The 20,102-nt window shown below is 40.3% G+C and overlaps 1 protein-coding gene across 1 annotated transcript in view; it reads right to left on the bottom strand.

The window, feature by feature from the left end:
- ALG6 (ALG6 alpha-1,3-glucosyltransferase) overlaps positions 1-18,365 on the bottom strand; it is a 34,290-nt gene extending 15,925 nt beyond the window's left edge. The window contains exons 1-4 of the mRNA XM_081193928.1: positions 17,937-18,365; positions 15,278-15,379; positions 11,170-11,254; positions 6,912-7,001 (exon numbers count right to left, since the gene is read on the bottom strand). Of these exons, the coding sequence (XP_081050054.1) occupies positions 6,912-7,001; positions 11,170-11,254; positions 15,278-15,379; positions 17,937-18,117 (458 nt within the window). The 5' untranslated portion in view covers positions 18,118-18,365. The remainder of the gene's footprint in view (positions 1-6,911; positions 7,002-11,169; positions 11,255-15,277; positions 15,380-17,936) is intronic.
- Positions 18,366-20,102: the final 1,737 nt, after the last annotated feature.

Below are 20,102 nucleotides of genomic sequence, written 5' to 3'. Positions count from 1 at the left end.
GTATTTTAAAGAGTTTTTTCAGGGAGTTTCAGAGGTTTAGAGGTTGTCTGCAGACTTTTACAATGGCGTTTCATTTTTTTTTTGTATAATATTTTTTTTTATTGCTTTTTTTCCAAGGTCAGAATACATCGTCAACAACACGACAAAAGCGTTTTTACAAAAAGAAAAAAGAAGTTAAATATAAAGAAAAAAATCATTTTTCCAGATCTTTTGTCAAAGTCAACTGGACTTCCCCACGTCTTCCATCCCCTGCTTTCTTTACAATAAACAGTAAACAGCAAATTGATACCTTGTTTCATGTGTTTTTGTACTTTCATCTAATTATAAACTCTAGAGATTTAAACTTTTCACGGTCATAACTTAGTTTCAGACATCATCAAATCTCAATACTGAAGCATGTTTTTCCCAAAACTTAGCAAATTCTCAACATTCATATAACTTATAATGTTTTTGAAGATAGTCCTTAATTTTTTTCCAATCCTCTTCCACTGCCTCTTCTCCCAGGTCTCGGATTCTGCCCGTCATTTCGGCTAATTCCATGTAGTCCATCAGTTGGGTATGCCACTCTTCCAGCGTGGGTAGTTCCTGTGCCTTCCAATATTTAGCTATAAGTATTCTTGCTGCTGTAGTTGCGTATAAAAAGAAAGTTCTATCTTTCTTTGACACTCTCTGGCCTACAATGCCCAGGAGGAAGGCCTCTGGTTTCTTATGAAAGGTATACTTAAACACCTTTTTCAACTCATTATAAATCATTTCCCAAAAAGCCTTCACCCTCGGGCACGTCCACCAGAGGTGAAAGAATGTTCCTTCAGCCTCCTTACATTTCCAACATTTATTATCAGACAGATGATATATCTTTGCAAGTTTGACTGGGGTCATGTACCACCTGTATACCATTTTCATAATGTTTTCTTTTAAGGCACTACATGCCGTGAATTTCATACCGGTGGTCCATAACCTTTCCCAGTCTTCAAACATAATGTTGTGCCCAATGTCTTGTGCCCATTTTATCATAGCTGATTTGACTGTCTCGTCTTGAGTGTTCCATTTAAGCAACAAGTTATACATTCTTGAAAGCACTTTCGTCTTAGGTTCAAGTAGTTCTGTCTCTAATTTTGATTTTTCCACCTGGAAACCAATTTTTTTGTCCTTTTTAAAGATCTCTGAAATTTGGGCATAGTGAAACCAGTCTCGCACCTTTCCTTTCAATTTTTCAAAACTCTGCAACCTCCAAGTATCACCATCTCTTTCTATTATCTCACAGTATTTTACCCAGCCACTCTCCATGTTACGTAGTTTTATGGCCTTGGCCTCCGTCGGTGATAACCACCTCGGGGTCTTACTTTCAAGTAAGTCCTTATATTTAGTCCAGACAATGAATAAAGCTTTCCTGACAATATGGTTTTTAAACAATTTATGAAACTTTATCTTGTCGTACCACAAGTATGCATGCCACCCAAAAGCATTACTAAACCCTTCCAGGTCTAGGACATCAGTGTTTTCTAACAAAAACCAATCCTTCATCCAGCAGAAGGATGCAGCTTCGTAATACAATCTTAAGTCCGGCAGGGCAAATCCCCCTCTTTCCTTTGCATCTGTTAGTATCTTAAATTTTATTCGGGGCTTTTTGCCCTGCCAGACAAACTTCGTGATGTCCCTCTGCCACTTTCCAAAACACTCCACTCTGTCCACGATCTGAAGGGTTTGAAACAGAAACAACATTCTTGGCAATACATTCATCTTAACTGCTGCAATTCTTCCCAACAAGGAAAGTTTCAATCTTGACCAAATTTCCAAGTCCTTTTTAATTTCAGACCAACATTTTTCATAATTATCTTTAAACAAGTTCAAATTTCTCCCAGTCAAGTTGACCCCCAGGTATTTCACTTTTGTAACCACATTTAATTCTGTTTCCTTCTGGAACCCATCTATTTCTGAAGGTGTCAAGTTTTTTGCCAAAACCTTAGTTTTTTGTTTGTTCAACTTGAATCCCGCCACCCGACCAAACTCAGAGATTAGTTCTAGAGCTCTTTTTGTACTAGTTTCTGGCTCCTGTACTGTCAAAACCAAATCGTCTGCAAAAGCCTTCAATTTATATTGTTTTTCTCCGACCTGTATTCCTTCCACCTGCTGGTCCTTCCTAATCCAGTTCAGCAACACCTCCAGGACAGAAATAAATAACAAGGGTGATAAGGGGCATCCCTGTCGTGTCCCTTTTTCAATTTTGAACTCCTCTGTCACCACGTTATTTACTATCAATTTGGCTTTTTGTTCTGAATAAATTGCATCAATGCCATTTTGGAACGCCCTTCCCACACCCATCCCTTCCAAATTTTTCTTCATAAATTTCCAGGATATATTATCAAAGGCCTTCTCTGCATCTATGAAAATCAAGACTGCTTTCGTGTTCAAATTTGTCTGTAGTAATTCCAAAACGTCAACAATATTCCTGGTGTTGTCAGACAAATGCCTACCAGGGAGAAAGCCTGCTTGGTCTTTGTGAATTACTTCGTTTAAAACTTTTTTCAATCTATTTGCCAAAATATCAGCGAAAATTTTGTAATCCACGTTTAGGAGTGAGATGGGACGGTAGTTCTTAAGTTGAGTCTTTTCAGATTCCAATTTTGGTATCAAAGTGATGAATGCCTCTTTCCACGATTCTGGTGCCCCCTTCCCTTCCATAATTTGGTTACATACCTCCATTAGTGGCTGGACCAGATATTCCTTCAATGTCTTGTAGTATTTGGAGGTAAGTCCGTCTGGGCCTGGGGATTTGCCTAATTGCATGTTCTGAATGGCACTTTCAATTTCCTGTTGTGTTATTTTGTAGTTCAGGGCTGTTTGTTTGTCTTGTGTTAGTTTTTGCAGGCCATGGCTTTTCAGAAATTTGTTTATCTCAGTCTCTGCTTGGGGTCCTTGGGTAAACAATTTTTTGAAATATCTCTGGAAACACTTTCTAATTTCTTCTGGTTTCTGAATACATTCTCCTTCAACCTCCAGATTGGTAATAAAGTTCAATCTCTGTCTCTTTTTCAGCTGCCATGCCAGCAGCTTCCCACATTTATTTGCCGATTCGAATGATCTTTGTTTCATCTGTTTAATTTTCCATTCAACTTCTTGATTTATCAATTTCGTATATTGTGCTTGATGGAATTTTATTTCTCTTAAAACTTCTTTTGATTTTGGATTTAGTCTCAACTTTTTCTCTCCGACTCTTATCTTCTCCAGAATCTTGTCCTTTTTACCACTCCAGAGTTTTTTCTTAATAGTATTCTGTTGTATCAGGAACCCTCTCATGACAGCTTTGCTCGCATCCCAGATTATTGTCTTTTCCACCGAGGTATTCAAATTTATTTCAAAATAGTCTTTCAACGTTTTTTGGGCCTGCTTCACAATCTCCTGATCTCTAAACAAGTAGTCATTCATTCTCCATCTGAAGGATCCAGCTGGTGTGAGTCTCAAGTCTATTTTCAAAGCGTTATGGTCGGAGCAGGTTTTAGGGCAAATCTCTATTTTTTTAGTCTTAGGTGCCAGTCCTCTAGATATCCAGATTTGGTCGATTCTTGTCCAAGATAGGTGGGCTTCAGAAAAGAATGTTCCCTCTTTACCTAGAGGGTTGTTTGTCCTCCAAATATCAATCAAGTCCATATTGTCTGTAAGTTCAAAAAAAGTCTTTGGAAGTCTGCCATCTTTAGTCAAGTTCTGATTTTGTGACTTATCCATGTAGGTGGAGACAACCCCATTCATATCTCCCATCAGAATGATGTTAGTATAGTCAATATGGTCCAGCATTATCTCCTGCAGCTTCTTATAAAATTCCGATTTCCCATCGTTTGGTGCATAGATTCCTACTATCAAGAATTTTTCTCCTTGTGATTGAATTTCAATCGCCAAAATTCTTCCTTGTTCATCTTTAAATACCAACTTTGGTGCTAGGCTCTCCTTTGCATATATTACTACTCTTTTTTTGACCTTGTCTGATGAAATAAATTCTTGGCCTAGTCTCTTGTTAATTAACACTCTCCTGTGGAGCCTAGTCACATGTGTTTCTTGAAGGCAAATGACGTCTAATTGTTCTTTTCTCAATATGTGAAAAATCCTTTTCCTTTTTTCGGGCGAATTTGCGCCATTAATATTCCAACTAAGAAGCTGCAGAGACATCCTGGATCAATTTATTGACCAGTGGGGGTGTTTCCTTTGTCGTCTTTGTCTGGAGGTGGAACCGGATTGAAACCAAACGAAGAAGGTGGCCAAGCTCCTGCTACTCCTTTCCGAAGGTCCTCCCTGTGGTCGTTTAGGAACTTTTCTTGCTCCTCTGCTGTTCTAATTCTTACCTTCTTCCCTTTCCAAGTAAAAGATAGTCCTTGAGGAAATTCCCACCTGTAGGGTATTGTGTTGTTTCTCAATAGACTTGCCAAGTCCTTATATGTAGCTCTTAAATCCAGTAGCTGTTTTGGTATGTCTCTGAAGATTTCTGCTGTCTTTCCCTGTATCACCAGTGTATTTTTAAAATGCAGGCCGAGTATGTTATCTTTTTCTTGCTTAGATCTCAAAATGATCAAGCAATCTCTTGGTTTATCCTTCTTGGCCACTCTTCCCAATCTGAAAGCGGTGACAATTTTGAAGTCCTTCTCTTCTGCCAACCCCCAGAACTTGGATATTTCTGCTGTTAAGAAGCCAATCAAATCTTCTTTTTCTAATTCTAGGATATTCCTAATCCTGAGATTGCTTTCCCTGTTTTTCAGTTCCGCCATGGACAGGTACGCTTGCTGTTCAGTAACCTGTCTGCTCAGTGGTCGTACTTCTCCTCTTAATTCCTCTATTCTCTTTTTATTTTGGTCTGCTTTTGAATTTGCTTCCTCGGCTAATTTTCGATTTTCTGTTATTGTCTTCTCAGTGTTGCTTATTGCCTGTGTATTTGAAGCGACTTGGTCTGTCAGTCTATTAATTGTAGCTGTCACCTGATCAAATTTAGCCGCTTGTTCCTCGAATTTTGCCGCTTGTTCATCCGCTTTCTTATTTAAAACAGCCAGCTGATCCAATATTTCTTTAGAAACAGGGTCTAGCCCTCCTGCAGCCATATCACCAAAAGCTGGCTGTATGGATTGTCCTTCTTGCAGACCTGTCACAATTGGAACAGATGATCTACGTGGCTGCACAGGCAGCGTTGATTGCAACAGTTCAGTTTGTTTTGCTTTCTTGGCAGCCCTTGTTTTTGCTGTACCACTCATTCCACAGCTGTCCAAGTGTCAAGGTTAAATTGTAAATCCCATGGGAAAGGCAATTCAAAATGTAAACATCCAGACGTAAAAGTTCCAAAACAATCAGCAGTTCCCAGAGACTAATAATTCCACAATCCAGCAGGGGGAGCTCCCCAGAAATTAAGAAGAAGGATAAAGGATTTCCGCCATTAAGTTCCCAAATAGAAAAGTTAGTTAAAATCCAAAACAGGGGGGGGAACCCTCTGAATTCACTTTTTAACTGCAGAGAATAAAAGTTCTTTCCAAAGGTGCATACAACAGTTCTTTAAAGGTTACAAAATGGCTCAATGTAACTTTACGCTTTATATACAGTTTCCACAATCTGATGTTACTTTGTATCCAGACAGCCCGAGAGCTGGGTTTCGTAACTTTGTAATCCACAAAAGGTAGGAAGAGAAATCGCAGTGTCTAACCACTTATAATACAGATTTAGCTTTTCTTTCACCTTTAAACAATTAGATCCGAATTTGCAAGGTAAAATCCAACTTCTTTTAAACTCCTTTCAACGCTTCCGCTTTAATAAGTCTTTGCTCAGCACTTTAAACAGAGCCGGAAGACTGACTTCCTTTTTAGCGTCTCCCGCTTTCAGCCGAAATTCACAAATTTAAGTTCCAATAAGGTCCCAGATTTCTTACTCACGAGTATGTTGTTTCAAATCCGATGTTTCAAAGAAGAAAGGTCAGCGCTCATCAGCAGCAGCCGCGCGGCTTCACTTCCGCGGAAAGAGCGATGGATTCACAGCACCGCTACCCCTTCCACGTTCCGGAGCCCCTTACGGGGTCCCTTCTGCGTTTCCGAGGTCGCTCCTGGTGCCCGCCGAACCCCACGGCCACGGGCTCACTCTACCCGTGGTTTTTCTGGATGGGTCGTCGCTGTGCCGCAGCGCACGACCCTTTTCCGTGGAGCCCCTCTTCAGCAGCTGAAGAGGACCGCCATTGCCGTTTCGCGCCGCCTCCGGAAGTCCCTCTATATATATATATATATATATATATATATATATATATATATATATACATATACTTTGGTTTCTCTTCAGATCGTATAAATCTTTCGCCTTTTACAATGGCGTTTCAAATATACATGATTTCACATAAACACGTGGTGCCTTGGAATGTAACCCCTGCGTAAATTGGGAGTTGCCTGTACATAGAAACTTTGTTGTTGTTTAGTTGTGTCCGACTCCTCGTGATCCCATGGACCAGAGCACACCAGGCACTCCTGTCTTCCATTGCCTCCCGCAGTTTGGTCAAACTCACGTTAGTAGCTTCAAGAACACTGTCCAACCATCTCGTCCTCTGTCGTCCCCTTCTCCTTGTGCCCTCAATCTTTCCCAACAGCAGGGTCTTTTCCAGGGAGTCTTCTCTTCTCTTCTCATGAGGTAGGCATAGAAACTTAGCCAACTACAACCCCCCTTTTATCCACCAAATAATCAGGAGAGACAGAGCTGTCTCATCCGTGATTGTTTACCACACAGGTAAGCACTCCCACGTGCTGCTTATGTGTACACAGTCATAAGTGCGTAATCGCCACACTTATTGTGAATGGGGAATGCTGTAGGTGTGAATCAGAATTCCTATACATGGATCAGCCTGCATTTTTTTTTCTAGCAAACAAAATGTATTTAAAATAATGCTCACATATTTAACTTACACATAAGCACACAGAAGACTGTGATAAGCAGTAAGAGGCGGATAGTCAAGGCCCCAGTATTGCAAATTATTGTCACTGGTGTTGAAGTACCTGAAAAAGAAAAGGAAACCCTGAAATAAATATGTCTTCAGAATGCAGCTCACACAGAATGCAGATCTTCCTCCTTCCCTTTCCCCCTTGCAGCAAGATCCCCCTGCTCAGTGCTGTCCAATTCCCCACTTGCACTACAGCCCAGTAAACCACAGTCCTTACTGTTCAGAAGTGTCCCAAACCCTATAGGGAGGGGTTGCAAGAAATACAGAGCACTTCCAGGGGGGAAGAGAGGACAAGACAGATTGGTTATACATGTTGCATTCCACCCAGGCAGCATTCTACTAGCACAACCAATGGATGATACAACCCAGGGTCATGTTGGTTTTCTACGAAGCTGAACAACTTCAGTATAATAGTAAAAAAAATAAAATTAAAATATGGCTCTTACTGCATTTTTGTTGTAGATTCTTTTTTAAAATAAAACAAAGACTTGCCTGAGTTTTTGGATGCAGTTGTTGATGTTTGTGTTATGGCAGAATACAAGACATAAAGAATCTGAAGGATATAAAATTTGTGCCTGTAACCAGCTGATATTGTTCTGGGAAATACATTTTCATTTCTAGTAAACAAAGCTAGAATAATTCAAAAATCTACTGGGCTATGAAAGGTAATTATTGTTCTAATTGCCATGATTCACAAGATCTGAGTCATCAGTGCCATTAATTTCACTTTTTTCATATATGTGAGCAGCTCCAAAAATACAAGGCTCTATTCCAGTCAGCCCTACATTCATTGGACGCTTTTCCCCAACCTGACCAGCCTTTCTCCTGAAACCTTCTGTAATCACCTTCAGCTGAAGGTATGTACCCAAAGACCCTCCTCTAACAAAATCCGTGGCTTTGACAAGATGGTGTTTTCTGAAGTGTCAACAGACAACTTAAAGTATTAAAGAAATACAGAGTTGCAAATAAAAATGTTACAGTAATACAAAGTCACTAATATACAGTAGTTACTGTCACACTCTCCCTCTAAGGCTACGGATTCTAACCCAGGGTTCAAACAAACTCTCAGCTCACCCACAGAAGTGGTTAGAGCATTACAGCCTTCAAGGTTTTGCAGTCTTAACCACAATTTTATCTAAGGGTTTCTAAGATCCAACACTAGTTCTCCAAAATCACAAAACCCACACATCTGAGCTAAAAGAATGATTGGCCATTCTTGTGAGCTAACAAACTACTGAACCTGAGCTGCTCCATATCAACAGTATCCAAATAGTACTGCTGGCTTTCACAAGAATTAGGAGGTGCTAAAAACTAAACTCTACTTAATTACAACAGTACCAAGTTGTCAGCGCAATAGATGACAAAGGTCATGAGGCTGTTCAGTCATACCAATAACAACAAATTCAACAGGCCCTCTAAACTAGCCCAAGAAAGTAACCTCTAGAGGACAATAAGAAAGCGCAAAGATAAAGGAATTTCATTCATACGACTTTTCTGTACTTATGTTTCTGTGGAGAGCAGTCAGAATTTAGCCACATCTTCAGGTTGAAAGGCAGAAGATTTTATTCAATGAAAATAAAAGTTACAAAAATAAGACATCAGAACCTTTAAATCTCAGTGAAACAGAGTGACTAGTATTTTATAATTGCCAAGGGGCAAGTTCTTAGCTTTCCCAGTCTATCCACTCAAATGCAGCCAATTTTTGACATTTATTACAATAAATGATATTTCTTGAATACCTTATGAGCAGCCTGAAGTATCTTATGAACAATTCATGATAAATCATATTTCTTAAAGCTGCATCTCTGCCCCTTATCCCACCATTTAAAATTTCTCATGCCAGGATAGTTTTAACTCCTTCATTTGGATATTGATGTCTTGCGATTTACTAGTAAATATCTCATTCAATTCCATGCTCTTATTTGAACTTAGATTCCAAAGAAAAAGTTTGTGTATAGGTGTGAAAAAAGGTAAGAACTGTCACATTTCTAACATGCAATATAAGAAGAAAAAGATGCTGTCAAGATTGTCTTTGATAAATATGCATGGGCTCCAAAGAAAGATAGAGAAGGCAGAAATATTTAAATTTGTGCCTCTGGCTCAGAAAAACTACATACAGGAAAACTACATACAAATCACATTTCTCATTTACTGCCTACCTTTTTTAATATACTTTTTTTCCAGAACAAAGGAAGTGAACATGGAGTACATGATAATACCATTTGAGCATACCTGAATAATAATAGTAATCATTGCCTTTTCAAAGGCAAGGACTTTAGGGGGCAAACGTTCAAAAGATGCCACCTTGCACCCAGTACAGGGGATCACAAATTTGTTTGTCACCAAACAATGAAATCTCATCCCATTACACTGCTCACACTGTTATATTATACAGCAATATATGCAGAACAAATTGTAAGTTTCCAAATTTAAACTAGTAGCATGTATTGGCTAATTGTAGTACAGTATTTGGTTTTGATGGCAGACAGTGCAGATTTATTGGTTATCATTCCATTGGCTGTAAATTTTAATGCTGCTATCAACTTCTAAAAACAGCAAATTCTTAAGCAATCTTTCCCCCCTTTCTCACCAATATCAATACCAACCACACATTTTATGACAAATACATTCCTGCAATTAGGTCATGTTGCAAACAATTTCTCTCTTTACTCTCTCTCTCTACACACACACACACACACACACACACACACACACACATAGTAAAAACAACAACATCATTACTATATACAGTGACAGTATACCAAGTCAATTGGCCGATTATCCCAGTACAGTGGTACCTTGGTTTAAGAACAGCTTAGTTTATGAACAACTTGGATTAAGAACACTGCAAACCCGGAAGTAGGTGTTTTGGTTTGTGAACTTTGCCTTGGAAGCAGAACATGTTTCGCTTTCTGTTGAGTGTGTTCCATTTGTAAATTGAGTCTCTCGCTGCTATGGGAAAGCACACCTTGGTTTAAGAACTCTTTGGTTTAAGAACGGACTTCCAGAATGGATTAAATTCGTAAACCAAGGTACCACTGTATTCTCTATTGTTAGGCAACAACCTCCAAAGTATCTTGCAGCCCTGCTATTGTTCTTAATATTGTACTGTTCTTTATGTGCTCAACTTATGAGCACGTATAAAAGATAAGTTATGACTTGACCATGTGGCAAGGAAGCATCTTCTGCACATCAAAGTGGTCAATTTATTACAACTGGAGGACACAATGTAATGACAAAATATGCTCTAAAAGGCAATCTTGTATGTAAACTGGTTCCAAGTTGTTAAGGGCTTTATAACACCTTGAGGCTGGTCCAGTAGCAAATTGGCAACAGAACTAGAGGACCCAATGTGCACTGCAAAATAAGCCTCCTCCTTCTTTCTTTGCAGCCTCACTGCCACATTATAGGCACGACTGTGTGTTCTTAGCAGTGTTCAGTTGGCTTCAGAGTGAGACTTGCACCACCTGCACTCCAGTCTTCATCCGGACTGTTTTACAGTCTGGAGCTCCTGAGAGTACCAAGAACTCCTTGGGCTCGAAAATGCCAGAGAGAATGCTCTGCAGTGATTGTGTCTACTGCCCATTTCCTCTTGCCATTCCATAGCGACGAGGTCTTTGACAGGATCACCTGCTTTCTCCACTGGAAAATTCCCCAGAGCATTCAGGAACATATCTGGTCCCATCAGTCTCTGAGAGCGGGCCATGCAAATGGGCTCACCACCCTTACAAGTTGAGAGATATGGAAACCAGAAATCTACTGCTTATGTCTGAACTCCAGTTTTCAGAGAATCCGTATCACTTACAAATCGGTACTGATAGTTATAAAATATATTTAACTGGACAAATTGGAAAATATTTTTTTCAAATATTAATTTTGCTAAAATATTAAAATTGGTGGATCACATCTTAAAGGCAGATGACAGGAATCGTTATACGATATATATTTTTTGTTACTTTACCAAATTGTTCTAAAACATTTTAGATACAGGTATTATATAGATCTAAGCAGCTCTAGAATGAGATATTTCAAGGGAAACAAAAATAAGTAAAGGAAATGGTAATTGGCTGCAATGCTATGTACACTTAACTGGGGCTTACTTCTTTGCAGCCTTATGTAGGGTTACACTGCAAAGGGCTGTGTAGGCAGGAAGGTTTTATGCACCCCAAGATTATAGTCTTTCCATATAAAAAGGGAATAAAAAAAATCAAAATTAGGCATACCACTGTTTGACTGGCAGATTGTAGGTAACTTCTTGCCAATGTCTTTGAGCTTCGTAGTCTCCATACATAGGTGGTTTTCCTGCACCTTAAAAGAAAAAAGATGGGAAACTATATTTATCATTTGTTAATGCATGTATAAATTAATTTTGCTCTACTAATGCCTGCAATTCAATGCTTTGCTTGGAAATTAATATACCCTCTGTAGCAAAAGTGTGACAGGTATTTGCATGTACTTTTACAATCAACTCTGTTAGGAAGAGAATAAGTTCTTGGGGTAGTATCAGACGTAGGATACATTTCCATTTTCTGAATACATCTTTTATGAGTATTCTTCTTAGTTCCTTATTCTTCCCTCCCCCCCCTTTCTTCTCTCGTCAGAAATTCTTTGTTTTTTCCTGTAACTTTTTAAAATCAGTACAAAATTTGCATGAGTTTCTTCTTTATTGAATACTACAGAACAAGCCAATTGTGGCAGTATCACATTAAACAATTAGGCACACAGATTATTCATTTCCTGTCGTTCGTGATTAGCTATTGAGAGCACACACTTATTTCTATGGTATTGACTCTAACTTCATGGAGATTGAAGAGTTTCTTTTAAATATAGGAAAGCTATCTATAATTCTTTCATATGATCTATGTTTGAGCGATTCACACAAACAGCAGAGAAGGACATAATCTGTCCTTTTGCAACACCGAGAGCAGACAATTACTACAAGAAGGATATTAAGAGGAAAGGGTTTCAGATAGGCCAGTGCTTCTACAAACAGAAGACTCCTCTATTTGGGAAGAGAGTTAAGAATATGTGCCAAGAGACATGTGCAATAACTTCCTTCTGCCCATTTACCAACGTAATGGATGAATACAGGGAAATAGGATTGATTCAGCAAAAGAAAACATTCACATGGCAGCAGCCCATGCTCCAGGTACAGGGCACAACCAAAAGGATGGGAAACATTCCTACATGGGTCCTACTGATTACACAGAAAACAATAATGTCTGATGGAAATGCTTGATATTTGACCACTGCTGTCTTTTACTGCAGATCTATATCTATCACTATTATTTACAATGCTGGGAAGACTGAGAAACCTACAAAAATTACCAACCAGTGATAGCTTCTCCTAGGAGTTTATGACAGTGTTCTTCTCACTACAAAACCAAAGAGGAACTGATGTCCAAACAGCAAAATATATAATACAAAACCAGAATCAGTCAAAACTAGGCCCGTTAAAATTATCAACTCTGAGGCAGCAGTGAAAGTAAACAAAGCAAGGGCAAGCATTTTAGCATCTGCTGTGCTTTGTGGTTGTTGTTTTCCAAAATGAACCAAGCAGAATGCATTGGAAAAAATTGGTACCCATTTCTAATTGTTTGGGGTTTATTTGTACATATGATGCAAAAGGATATAGGTTGACGTCTCAAGACAAAGTAGTAGTGGTGAGTAATTAAATACCAAACTGATCAGCTAAACTATTTGGTTCTTTCTTTTTAGTTTTTGCACTTTATATTTTGCCTTGGGTTGCTATTCTGGGAAATGAGGTTGCAAAAGCACATTGTAATGAGTGAGCCTTAAACAGCATGTGTGCAGTATTGAAGCCATGGGCTGCAGGCAATGAACTGCTTCCAAAGGGGACATTTTAATTCCATACACCTTTTGCAAGGGAGACAAAAGCTGTAAAGTATAACATTTTAAAAGTTATTACTAAGCAGATCCTCAAAGCAGCATACAGTACTGCTTTATTATAGTGAACGAGATGTGCCTTTGAAGAACAAGAGGTTTCCAAATATAAAAAGTATAAAAAGTTGCCCTAAGATCAGTCAAAGACCAGGAAATTCTCCATTGCTTTTGATGCAACCCATATATAGAAGCAACTAAGACTTTGGGCAGCTTGATGACACAAACATATATTTCTCACACAAAAAAACAAATTTAATTCCTCATATTAATTCTTCTTCACCTTTACATTGTATTATATTATTCTTAACCATGAAAAAAAATGAACCAGTAGTGTTCAATGTAATTTGTTAGCCACATTCACTAATGCTAACTAGTTCAGCAAACCCACCTGGAAGAAAATATATGGTGAGAAAAGCAAAGTAAAAAAAGAAGCTTGATGCATCTGAAATATAGTGGACTCAGAACAGAAGTAACCTTCGTATATCTGGTTATCCATGCCTTAAGTTGGAACTATGTTGAATTAGAACCGCTCATGTCAGCCTTTCGATCTCAACTGCCATTGCATTGGGCAGCACCTGCATATATTTTGAGGGTAACCAGCAAATTGGATACATAGTTGGATTTTATGAATGAACATTTGGGGTTTTGCATCCAAGTCTTTTATGGTGGTTTATGCTACTACTGTACCTATTTAGAAAACATGTAATGTGATTCATAAGCAGTTTGTATTAATACAGGCAACAAGTATAAAATGTAGCTTCTCTCTACCATCATTTCATCACCACTTTCACCTGATATATGTACAAAAGAATTGCCACCCTGGCCAATTGTAGGGGAGACGGAGTATATCTTCCGTCATAGTGACTGATCTAACAAATTACTCAACTGCAAGGAATTGTTCCTTGTCCCCACTGAGAATCTAACAATGCATACATTAAACAAAAAGTGAGCAGGTCAGCGCTATGCATTACAATACACAAGGCATACAGTACAAGTTCCAATATACACAACTACTAACAGCTTCAACTTAACTCTCCTTTGTATGTTGAAAGTTTGTTAAAGTGTTGGCCTTTTTGTTTTTGTTTTGTTTTTTAGTTCTTAGATGTTTTCGTCAGAATAGAACAGTAGTTGTAACTTAATATTCAGACACTATTGAATCTGGAAAGTTAATTTTGTTATACCAAAAAACATAACACATTAGACATAGCAGAATCTTAATTGCTTCCTCTTTGTTCTGTTAATTTGAACAGGTGCGGGTACAACCAGAATTAAATACCAATCTTCCCATTTTGACTTCCACATCATGGTAACTAGATTATAATAATGTGAAGGGAGACCAGAGTTGTGCTTTTTGGACCCACCTTCCCACCATCCATGTATTGTTGGGGAAAGGCTGAAGAAAGGAGCCTGTTCTTGCGTAGGCTCCCCAAGCAACATGATCAGAAGGATTCTAATCTGCACAAAGAGCTTTTCACATGTAAAGCAGGTTCCTAGAGTTGCAACAAAGCAGGTGGGCCAGGAAGAACAGCTACTCTCGCTTTCACATGAATCATGTGAGAGGTCAACACCCAGACAGAGCTCAGATGTTGTTTATCATAGTTGTGAAAAGAACCTAAGGTCCTAATCTTGTACTGTATAACTAAATGTTTTTCTAAATAACTACATTAGACAGCTACAGTTGTCACTACATTTGTGTGACAACAGTAATATTTTCTTCTGTTCTCTTTTGTATTTGGCTTAGATTTATAACAAGCTTAAATGATATAGATTTCATTTTCATCAAACTGAAAGTAAACATGAAATGCTAAGAAAATAGTTATGAGTATGATGTGGCGGAACAGGGAATGGGAAGATAACACTACTTTATTCTAATAGTTATAGCTATGGTTGTAGTGCTGTCAGGAAATGAAGGAAATTCTTTATTGCATTTTAAATTGCATTTTACATGTGAAAATTCTTCAGTTTGGTTGTGTACATTTTGATGTGCTTTATTTATTGCCTATGACAACTTTTATGTTTTTAATTATGTAAATAGTTCTATGCAGTGCTTTTTTCTTTAAAAATGTTTAGGGGTACTCTCATTTTCCTACTCATATTGAAATACTGCCCCTCAATGAGGCCAAACTTGGATTAACAAAATGTTTAGGGGTATGCATATCCCTGCATCCCCCCAGAAAAAAGCACTGCTTCTATGTTGTAAGCCGCCTTGAGCATAGTTTTAACTATGAAAAGGCAGCATACAAATAAAATAATAATGATGAAAAAGCAATAAAATACATTTTTTAAAAAAGAACAAGGCTATTCAGAGTTGAGAACATGATTATTATATACCTTTCATTTTTAACTACTATATACTTATTTCCTTTTAAGAAACTTCTAACAGTAATTTCACTACAATAGTTCATATACATTCAGAATATTTACTACCTGAGTAAGAACCAAGGGACACAGTCCAACGGACAAGAAGGCCTAGTAATGCAGTAATTGTCATTAAGCTCCATTTTTCCATAGCTGCTTTTTCGAAATCACCTTGAAACAAGAACAGAAACAATGATGTCACAAAATTCTGGCTTCTGCCCCTAAAGTATATATACAGAGATAAATCCACAGGTAGGACAGTGAGCAAATGCAGCCTTTTTGATTATGCTACTATGGGAAAGGCAAATCCAGCGAAAGCCATTACTGCATCCAGCAAAGTAATCTTTAGAGCAAAGAATTCTCTAATGCTGCCAGGGATATCAGCAAAATCAAATTTTTACTCAGTCTCTGTTCACAAGGAGAATTTAGCTGGACGGATTACATTGGCAAAAGTGCAGATGGCTATACAGTGGTACCTCAGGTTAAGTACTTAATTCGTTCCGGAGGTCCGTTCTTAACCTGAAACTGTTCTTAACCTGAAGCACCACTTTAGCTAATGGGGCCTGCTGCTGCCACCGGAGCCCAATTTCTGTTCTTATCCTGAAGCAAAGTTCTTAACCTGAAGCACTATTTCTGGGTTAGCGGAGTGTGTAACCTGAAGCGTATGTAACCTGAAGCATATGTAACCTGAGGTACCACTGTAGTTCCAGGAGATGTCAAAGAAAATGTAACTTCAGCTGATCATAAATTTCGGAAGTGTAATCAAAGTAACCAATCCAATTCTACAAGCTAAACCACCACTGTTATTTGGGGGAAAGCCAATAGAATACAGCTGGACTAAAGGAATCACAGCCATGATCTAAGTTCTATGCATGTTTACTTGTATGTTCTGCTGCTGATTTACTCATGCACAGAGCAACACTTATTCTCTTGGTTTAAGCAGATAGGGAGCTATAATCCCACATGGCCAGAAAAGATTGAAAGGTCCCACAGTTTACATTTGACAATCAAACATACAAAATGGCAAGCCTGTCCCCAGATATCCCCCTTTAGTTCTGTCTCGTGCCAGGCCTTAATGATAGTCTAGACTAGAGCATGAATAGGGAATCTGCAGGTCTCCAGGTGTTGTTGAACTCCAATTTCCAACAACTCCAACCAGTATACTCAAGGGTCAGGATTACAGGAGTTGTAGTCGAACAACCTCTGGAGGTCCACATGTTCTTCAGCTGTGCTTGATAACAAGGATAATGCCTGGTTGTCAATGGTCCATGAGTCAAGCAGTGAAGCATTAAAATGACAACATGGTACAATTCACAAACCATTGTGAAAACAAAACCAAATCCTGACCTAGAAACTCAAAGTATTTATCTTTTCTGAGAATCTGACAGAAGCCAGAAATTATAAATACATAAATCATGCATATCAGGAGCTGGAAAAGCTGAACCAAAATGATAAAGAGGGTGGAGCAGCTCCTCTCTGAGGCAAGGTTGTAACATTTAAGGGTATTTAATTTAGAGAAAATGCAAGAAAGAAGGGAGATGTATAAAATTATGCATAGTCTAGAAAAAAAAACAGATCAAGATATCACATATATATCAATAATATCACATATTATTAGCGCTCATGAACATCCAGTGAAACTGTATGTTATAAGGTGCAGAACAGAAAAAAGGAAGTATTTCTCTGCATAATGCATAGTTAAACCATGGAATTCACTCCCCAAGAGGTAGTGATGTCTGCCAGCCTGGATTCCTTTAAAGGAGGATTAGAAAAATTCGTGGAGAAGGCTATCAGTGGCTGACTGCCACAACAGCTATGTTCTACCTCCACTGTTGGAGGCAGTAAGCCTTTGAATACCACTTGCTAGCAATCACAAGTAGGAAGCACGCTACTGCACTCAGCTCGGGCTTGCTGGCTTCCCATAAGCATCTGGTTGGCCACTTTGAGAACAGAATTCAGGACTAGATGGGGCACTGGCGTGATCCAGCAGGCTCTTCTTCAGGAGAGTTAAAGTGCAATCCTATTCATGTTTACTCAGAATTCTGCTGAGCTTAACCTATACCCAAACAGAAGTCAACCATTAAACCAAAACAGTTGGAAACTTTATCCTGTATTTTCCTGCACAATGGACATTCAAGGACTAGGTTTAATTTAATCTATCTGGGGCTCCTGATGTTCAATGGCAATAGTCAATACTGTGTAATTAAGCCATAGCTTTATTCAGGTTTACAAATATTTAAAACCGAAGACTCTATTTGTCAATATTATTTCCTCTTATTCCATGCTGCAATTGCAGGTGTGTATAGGTCCCTGCTCCTGCCAACCTAGCAGTTCAAAAGCACGTCAAAGTGCAAGTAGATAAATAGGTACCACTCCGGCAGGAACGTAAACGGCATTTCCGTGCGCTGCTCTGGTTTGCCAGAAGCGGCTTAGTCATGCTGGCCACATGACCCAGAAGCTGTATGCCAACTCCCTCGGCCAATAAAGTGAGACGAGCGCCGAAACCCAAGAGTCGGCCATGACTAGACCTAATGGTCAGGGCTCCGTTTACCTTGATAGGTTTTAGCAATAAAAATAAAATAAGACACGGCAATGGAATTACTAAGCATAAATTGCACACCAGACCTGCAATGTTGCTCTGCAGTTCCCAAGAGGTTATCCCCCCCCCCAAAAAAAAAATACCCAGAAGTGTTGTGGCAGACGCTTTTTCAAAAGCTCACTTGCCTACCAAAACACTCTCCACCTCCTGCCCCCGTATGTGCGCGCGCGAGGGTAGAGATGCTCAGTGGCTCAGCAGAGAAAGGGAAAGAAACTTTGCACACGCGTCCAGAACATGTTTCTTCAATAAAACTGACTACTTCACATAACCCAGGGCCGAAATGGGTTTTGCAGCAGCCGAGGCACAGCATCTAAGCAAATCATCTGAGAAGGCTGAGTAGGACCAGGGTCGCTCCTTTTGCTGACAGGGCCAACAAAACACAACCCCGAGAAGAGAAAGTCGTTGGAGTGACACCCTGTCAAAGGAAAAGGATGGGGGCGGTGGTTGGTGGTGGTGAAGCAACGCCTCCTTCTAGGACGAGGCTCTGCCTTCCCTCCCTCGAGTCGGGCGCAGCTCAGAAAGCCCCCCTTTTGAGTTTCCAATAGAGGGTCCCGCCCGCTTCGCTCGTCACCTGCAACCCTCCTACAACTGCCCGCCCCTCAAATCAATTTCTGCCAGCCGGGAGACGCCGCGCTCCCGGCTCTGGCTCAGCTCAGGAGCGCGCTCCCGATGCAAGCCCGCCTTTTTTCTCTCCCTCGCTCAGGCCCCCCTCCCCGCCAGTCCAACACGTGGCGTGTCCATTCCTTTCCGCGCGAGGCTCCCCTGCCTCGGACGCTCTCGAACTCACCGAGACTGACAGACGCGAAGAGGAAGTTGAATGGGCAGGCGCGCGCCCGACCTGCTTTTCCTCCCCGCCTTCGTTGGTCAGGCACATGCGCAGAAGGTCCTCCTGACGCGGCAGCCGCGCGCGCGTCGTGACGTTACCGTCCCTTCCCTTCCCACGGATTGGAGCGTTCGGCTCAGTCACAGCCCTGTGCTCAAGTGCTGTCACTCATTCGGAAGCGCGCCCCGTGGACTGGGATGGTAGCCTAGGAACTAGGGCGATCTCCAGCAGAGCCAGGCAGGCCCTTAGGCGAGCCTTAACCCTGCACGAGGTCGAGTTTGAACACCGTGGGGGTTTGCAATTGCAGCTCCAGGGAGTTCCTTAGTAGGGCGTTTGTTACTAGAGAAGTTGCTGCGCCGTTGGCAGAGAAGAAGCAGGCTTGAATTCTGAGGGATGCTGCGCTGCATGCTTTCTAAACAAAGGCTGCTGTTGTAGCACCACAGAGTAACAAGGCTGCAAAAGTTGCCAGGCTGCAAAATACTTTTATAGGTGGCAGAAGCGAGATGGAGCACGCTATATCAGGCAGCCCCACTGCATTGGCATAAAAAGGTAAAGGACCCCTGCACGGTTGGAAAAGTACCTTTACCTGTGCTTGGCGTGAAGCCCTGATCTTCAACTGATTGCAACCTGATCCAAGGTGGGTTGCAACAGGAGCACTACCTCCGTGGAAATGTATGGTAAAGGGTTAGGACATGGGTCCTCAGGTGCATGCAGGACCTGTGCCAGAAAAAGTTCTCTCTTCTGGCAGCCTGCTTGGTTTTCCACGCTGGGTGGAGAGTGCTGTGCCCTCCTCCACCATCCCAGTTCTCTTGCCTGCAGTCAATTCTTTGCCTCCTCTGGCTACCAGGTGGGTGCTTAAATACAATGCTGGAAGGACATATACAGTGGTACCTCAGGTTAAGAACTTAATTCGTTCTGGAGGTCCGTTCTTAACCTGAAACTGTTCTTAACCTGAAGTACCACTTTAGCTAATGGGGCCTCCCACTGCTGCTGCACCGCCGCTGCACAATTTCTGTTCTCATCCTGAAGGAAAGTTCTTAACCCAAGGTACTATTAACGGAGTCTGTAACCTGAAGTGTCTGTAACCCGAGGTACCACTGTATAAAGATGGCAGGTCCCTTCCCCAAGAAGATTGCAGTCTAGATTTTGAAAGTGGAGGCAATGGAAGGAAGTCTCCAGAAGAACCAGGGTTTCAACACGCTCTCAATCCCCAGGCTTGGCTCATTAAGAGAATTAATGGGCAAGGTTGTTGTGAGGATAAAATGGTGGTGAAGAGAACCATGCTATAAATGTGATGGATAAATTAATAAAATAATGACTGTTTCAGCCAGTGAACTTCATGGCTGAAAGGGAATCTGCATATTTGTGGTCTTTTTCGGCTGCAGATAAAAAACTCCCCCCCCTTTTGTTCTGCTATTTTAATATTTTGCTTCTGTTTGTTTTATTTTAGCTTTATATTGTGCTTGGTATGT

This window comes from Podarcis bocagei, assembly GCF_964188305.1.
Source record: "Podarcis bocagei genome assembly, chromosome: 5".
Taxonomy (NCBI): domain Eukaryota; kingdom Metazoa; phylum Chordata; class Lepidosauria; order Squamata; family Lacertidae; genus Podarcis; species Podarcis bocagei.
Note: the sequence above shows the minus strand (reverse complement) of the source record. Positions and strands in the feature narration are given on the sequence as shown.